The sequence below is a fragment of the Rhinopithecus bieti genome, unplaced genomic scaffold (genome assembly GCF_001698545.2).
Source record: "Rhinopithecus bieti isolate Rb0 unplaced genomic scaffold, ASM169854v2 scaffold_29388, whole genome shotgun sequence".
In the NCBI taxonomy this organism is placed as follows: Eukaryota; Metazoa; Chordata; class Mammalia; order Primates; family Cercopithecidae; genus Rhinopithecus; species Rhinopithecus bieti.
This window is the reverse complement of record NW_016813389.1, coordinates 949,480-955,734: the sequence shown is the minus strand read 5'-3', so window position 1 is coordinate 955,734 and position 6,255 is coordinate 949,480. Positions and strand designations below refer to the sequence as shown.

General features: G+C 52.3%; 1 protein-coding gene across 11 annotated transcripts in view; it reads right to left on the bottom strand.

Annotated features, from left to right (window-relative positions):
- Nucleotides 1-4,956, bottom strand: part of PHYHD1 (phytanoyl-CoA dioxygenase domain containing 1) — a 22,353-nt gene extending 17,397 nt beyond the window's left edge. For 3 of the 11 annotated variants that reach the window (XM_017848359.1, XM_017848362.1, XM_017848358.1), the window contains exon 1: nt 4,046-4,838. In XM_017848359.1, the coding sequence (XP_017703848.1) occupies nt 4,046-4,078 (33 nt within the window). In that variant the 5' untranslated portion in view covers nt 4,079-4,838. Of the gene's footprint in view, nt 1-4,045 lie in introns of all 11 variants that reach the window. The other 8 variants (XM_017848360.1, XM_017848364.1, XM_017848355.1 and 5 more) reach the window with 7 other exon arrangements.
- Nucleotides 4,957-6,255: the final 1,299 nt, after the last annotated feature.

Below are 6,255 nucleotides of genomic sequence, written 5' to 3'. Positions count from 1 at the left end.
GAGATGGGCGGATCACGAGGTCAGGAGATCGAGACCATCCTGGCTAACACGGTGAAACCCCGTCTCTACTAAAAATACAAAAAAACTAGCCGGGCGAGGTGGCGGGCGCCTGTAGTCCCAGCTACTTGGGAGGCTGAGGCAGGAGAATGGCGTAAACCCGGGAGGCGGAGCTTGCAGTGAGCTGAGATCCGGCCACTGCACTCCAGTCCGGGCGACAGAGCGAGACTCCGCCTCAAAAAAAAAAAAAAAAAGAAAGAAAGAAAGAAGAAGGAGGCTGGGCACGGTGGCTCATGCCTGTAATCCCAGCACTTTGGGAGGCCGAGGCAGGCGGATCACCTGAGGTCGGGAGTTCCAGACCAGCCTGACCAACATGGTGAAACCCCATCTCTGCTAAAAAATACAAAAACTTGGCCAGGTGTGATGGCATGTGCCTGTAATCCCAGCTCCTCAGGAGGCTGAGGCAGGAGAATAGCTTGAACCCAGGAGGTGGAGGTTGCAGTGAGCCAAGATCATGCCATTGCATTCCAGCCTGGGCAACAAGAGTGAAACTCCATCTCAAAAAAAAGAGAAAAGAAAAGAAAAGAGAGGAGAAGAGGAGAAGAGGAGAAGCCCTTGAATTTGGGAGGAACATAAGGAATTGGGAATGGATAGGGCAGAGTGAGGGGAGGGGTGGAAGAGGAGGCAGGAGGGTGGCAGGGGCTGGGCCAGGCTGGGAGCTGGGTTCTATCTTGAGTGCAGTGGTAGCCATGCAGGGGAAGCAGATGGCTTCTTCTGATTTGCCTCCGGTCCTGTTATTCTGAGGCTCTTGAGAGAGATAAGGAGAGAACGAATATCTGCCCATTTGCCTGCAGAGCGTTACCAAGTTTTAGCCCCAACAGGGACACTGAAAGTCGCCTACTGCAGGGCACGGTGGCTCACGCCTATAATCCCAATAGTTTGGGAGGCCAAGGTAGGTGGATCGCTTGAGGTCAGGAGTCGGAGACCAGCCTGGCCAGCATGGTGAAACCCTGTCTCTACTGAAAATACAAAAATTAGCCAGGTGCGGTGGTGGGCGCATGTAATCCCAGCTACTTGGGAGGCTGAGACAGGAGAATCATTTGAACCCAGCAAGCAGAGGTTGTAGTGAGCTGAGATCACGCCACTGCGCTCTAGCCCGGAAGACCAAGCAAGACTTCATCTCAAAAAAAAAAAAGAAATAAGGAAAAGAAAAGAAAGTCACCTACTGCACAAACCCACAAAGAGGCTAGTTTCCAGTTAAGGACACCTCTTTCCCTACCATGGGATCCCAGTTCTGGCTTCCACACACCATTCATGACCACTCAGCTCTGCATGTTACGAATTAATCACATCAGTATCAAGCTGAAAAGTGCCTCCTTGGGAATTGGGCCAACCACAGCAACCTGTGCAGCATACCCTTGATCCAGTAAATACACAAATACACTGCTAGGAATTCTTTTTTTCCTTTATTTTCTTTTTTTTTTTTTTTTTTTTTTTTGAGACAGAGTCTCACTCTTGTTGCCCAGGCTGGAATGCAATGGCATGATCTCAGCTCATTACAACCTCCACCTCTCAGGGTTAAGCGATTCTCCTGCCTCAGCCTCCCGAGTACTTGAAATTATAGGCATGCACCACCACCCCTGGCTAATTTTTGTATTTTTAGTAGAGACGGGGTTTCACCATGTTGGTCAGGCTGGTCTGGTCTCAAACTCCTGACCTCAGGTGATCCACCCAACTCGGACTCCCAAAATGCTGGGATTACAGGCATGAGCTACCATGCCCAGCCCTTTTCTTTTGTTTTGTTTTGTTTTTTTTTTTTTAGAGACAGGGTCTCTCTCTGTCACCCAGGCTGGAGAGCAGTGATGTGATCATAGCTCATAGCTCATTGCAGCCTTGAACTTCTGGGCTCAAGCAATCCCCCACCTCAGTCTCCCGAGTAGCTGGGACTACATGTGCATACCACGACGCCTGGCTAATTTTATTTTATTTATTTTATTTCATTTTTGAGACACAGTCTTGCTCTGTTGACCAGGCTGGAGTGCAGCAGCATGATCTCGGCTCACTGCAAGCTCTGCCTCCCAAGTTCAAGTGATTCTCCAGCCTCAGCCTTCCGAGTAGCTGGGATTACATGCATGTACCACCATGCCCGGCTAAATTTTTGTATTTTCAGTAAAGATAGGGTTCTGCCATGTTGGCCAGGCTGGTCTCCAACTCCTGACCTCAGGTGATTCACCTGCCTAGGCCTCCCAAAGTGCTGGGATTACAGGCGTGAGCCACCGCGCCTGGTCAATTTTTTTTTTTTTTTAGAGAAGGGGTCTTGCTATATTGCCCAAGCTGGTCTTGAACTCCTGGGCACAAGCGATCTTCCCACCTTGGCATCACAAAGTGGACTGGGATTACAGACATGAGCCACAGCTAGGAATTGTTTTAGGAAGATTATGCAATAGGGGATCAAAGATATACATATACATATGGGGATATTCGCTGAGTTTTGTTTAATGACAGCACTAAGTGGGGAGTAATCTAAATGCTCAGGTGCAAAGGGATTAGTTTAGCAAAGTATAGTTTATCTATCTGGAACACAATACAGCTGATAAAAATCATGTAGAAACATATTTCCTCTCAAAGACTGGCTATAAATTATTATCTGGCCATTGTGAGAACTTGACCAAGTAAGTACCCTCCTTTCTCTGGCCCTCAGGCTACCAAATGGGCATAGCAGTACAGCCTCCTTTATTGAACCTGGCAGGCTGGGCACGGTGGCTCACGCCTTGTTGTCCCAGGACTTTGGAAGGCCAAGGCAGGAGGATCGCTTTAGCCCAGGAGTTCAGGACCAGCCTGGGCAACAAAGTGAGACCCCATCTCTACAAAAATAAAAATAGGACTGGGCACGGTGACTCATGCCTGTAATCCCAGCACTTTGGGAGGCTGAGGCAGGTGGATCACTTGAGGTCAGGAGTTCAAGACCAGCCTGGCCAACATGGTGAAATCCCATCTGTAGTAAAAATACAAAATTAGCAGGATGTGGTGGCACATGCCTGTAATCCCAGCTTTGGGAGGCTAATGCAGGAGAATCGTCTGAATCTGGGAGGCAGAGGTTGTGATGAGCTGAGATTGCGCCATTACACTCCAGCCTGGGCAAAAAGAGCAAAACTCCATCTCAAAAAAAAAAAAAAAAAAAAAACCAGAGCTGGGCATGGGGGTGTGCCCACCCCCCCCAAAAAAAACTTGTCCAGCACTTGATTCGTGGTAGCTGTTATAACAGACTTTGAAGCAAAGATTCTAGAGATGTATACGAAAATATTAAGTCTCAGTGAAAGAGTGTATGAGTGATTATTATTATTATTTTTTGAGACCGAGTTTTGCTTTTTTTTGCCCAGGCTGGAGTGCCATGGCGTGATCTCAGCTCTCCGCAACCTCCGCCTCCCGGGTTCAAGCGATTCTCCTGCCTCAGCCTCCCGAGCAGCTGGGATTACAGGCACGCGCCACCACCCCGGCTAATTTTGTATTTTTAGTAGAGACGGGGTTTCTCCATGTTGGTCAGGCTGGTCTTGAACTCCCGACCTCAGGGGATCCACCGGCCTCGGCCTCCCAAAGTGCTGGGATTACAGGCGTGAGCCACCGTGCCCAGCGAGTGATTTTTTAAAAGGCTGTGCCACACTAATTCCCACGAGGTAGCCTTTTGTGATTGGACGAACATGGGCCCTCCTGGGTCCCTCGAAGGCCCCGCCCCCTCCTGGGCGCTGCGCCCCGCAACGTTGCTGACGCCTGCTCAGGGCCGAACTAGTGGGTTCCGAGGGTTTACTCTCGTTTTCGGTTAAACACACACGTCCCCACCCACCCCACCCAGGGGCCTGTGATCTAGACACCCCGGGCTGTGTGTGAAGACGTCAGGAGGGGTTGTGGTTGGGAACTCGCTCCTCTGGGCTTCACTTTCCTCCTCGGTAAAATGGGGCACAGGGTGGGTTGGGCACCGGGACTACTGAAGGTCCGGCAGGAACTCCCCCACCCGCCATGACCCTCCCGGTCCCCACTTGCAGGCTCCTACCTTCTGGAGCTGTGAGGGGCTCAGGCAGGCCATGGAGACGCCAGGGCACTGGGCAGCTTCTAGGTGCGGCCTCCCTCCGGGTGGGCAGGACAAAGTTTAGGAGCCTGGGAGGACTTAACTCTTCCCTACCCGGAGAAAACCCGGTCCCACCACCCAGCTCTCCTCCCCCAGACACAGCCAGATCAGCCTGTGACCTCCAGGCTGATCTCCCCACCTCCACAACTAATCCAGGATTTGCCCTTTCCCATCTCCAAGGATTTTATCTGCTCCCTCTGGGTTTCTTTCTGGAAACCACCCCCCACGACTGCTTACCAGGTGCCGGGAAGCTATGCTCTGAGAGGGTCAGGCCAAGCAGCTGGACTGAGTCCCAGTCCAGGCGCCGCCATTCCCTGTGACTCTGAGGAACGCCTGCCTCTCTCTAGGCCTCAGTCTGGATAGAATGGGATGCAGCGTTGGTCTGGGGGCTGTGCGGCACCTCCCTTCCCCAGGTGATGGGCATTCCAAAGGTGGAAGAAGTCCTGGGGAGAACTATCTGGGCCCCTCCCAGCACCGATCTGAAACCCTCTAGGTCCTGAGAGGATTATGGAAGGGAATTAACGCATCTGTTGGCAGCTCAGAGGAAGGTAGGAGACATGGGGTATCTTAGTAGGAGGAAGGGGATGAGGAGAGAGATGCTTCTTGTTACCCACCCTCAGGCCCAAGATACTTGGCATCTCAAGTCGGGCTGCCACAGTGGAGCCGAGGTCAGAACACCACCCGCAGGCCAGGTGCGGTGGCTCACACCTGTAATCCCAGCACTTTGGGAGTCCGAGGCGGGTGGATCATGAGGTCAGTAGATCAAGACCATCCTGGCTAACACAGTGAAACCCCGTCTCTACTAAAAATACAAAAAACTAGCTGGGCATGGTAGCACGTGCCTGTAGTCCCAGCTACTTGGGAGGCTGAGGCAGGAGAATCGCTTGAACCCAGGAGGCAGAGGTTGCAGTGAGCCGAGATCATGCCACTGCACTCATTCCAGCCTGGGAGATAGAGTGAGACTCCATCTCAAAAAAAAAACAAAAAAACAAAACAAAACAAAAAGAGAGAACAACACCTGCACGCCACCCTTCTCAGCTTGCCCTGCTCAGCAGCTGACGGGGCCACTCGCTGGCTCTGAAAAACCGGCCACTGCCTTCCTCAAAATGATGCCTTCTGAACAGCAAAGGGACAAAGTGTTTCAGGAGTGTGCATGGGGACACTGCTCAGCCCTCAAGAGCCTTGGCCTCGAGTCAAGTCGTGTTTGCTGAGCCACCGCTCTGGGAGCTGCTGCTTGGTCCAGGCCATCCAGGGGGCAGTGGGGAGCAGTAAGTGCAGCTCGGGCTCCTGGTTCAGAGGGCTTAGGCTGGGTGAGGGGCAGGCAGACGACAGAATCACGAGGTTCACTAGAGGCAGGATGTGTTCCCAGCTGTCCTCAACCCTTCTGATGCAACTGCCCAACAAAGACAGATGCCTACCATGTGCCAAGAACACTGAGGTTCCCTCGGGCTGGACCAGCCATTCCCCTGGGAGCCCCCCCCAGAAGACTTATAGTAGAGGCTCAGTGAAGCAGACTGTGTTTGCGTCCCAGATGTTCAGGCCTTACTTTCCCAGTCTGTAATTTGGGGCTAGCAGAAGGATCCTGTGAGCAGTAAATAAGATGAATGCTTCGCGACTGATAAAGAGCTTGGCACGGGGCCTGGAACTGAGTGCCTACCAACTGGCGAACAAGTTGTTCACCAAATGTTAGCAGGGGCTGTTATGGGTGGAATGTAATTTAAACAATTTTTTTGAGCTTCCGAAATTGCTGTTACAATCAGAGGGAAGACCACCACAGTGGTTTTAGGCAGAGTGGAGAACCCTGGGTGGGTGGGGGAGGAGGACGGAAGAGGCCCATCCTCCCACTAACTTCATTCTGCTCAACTTTGGGAAGTGGGTGGGCGGTGATTCTACATGGTTGTTTTTTCCAAATGTAAACCAGCTCCAGATCGAACTCTCCTGCTCCAGGCGCTGGACAGCCTCAAGGCCAGGGTAGGGGCGGGAGTGGGGACAGGGGGTGGTGGGAAGGGTACCAAACAGGGGGAGGGACCTCCACCATGGAAACAGAAAAGGCCTCAGCAGGGGAGTCAGTCCAGCTGCTCAGCCTGTTGGCCCATGGCAGGGGGAGAAGAGGGAGGGAATCTTGGCTCAGGCCT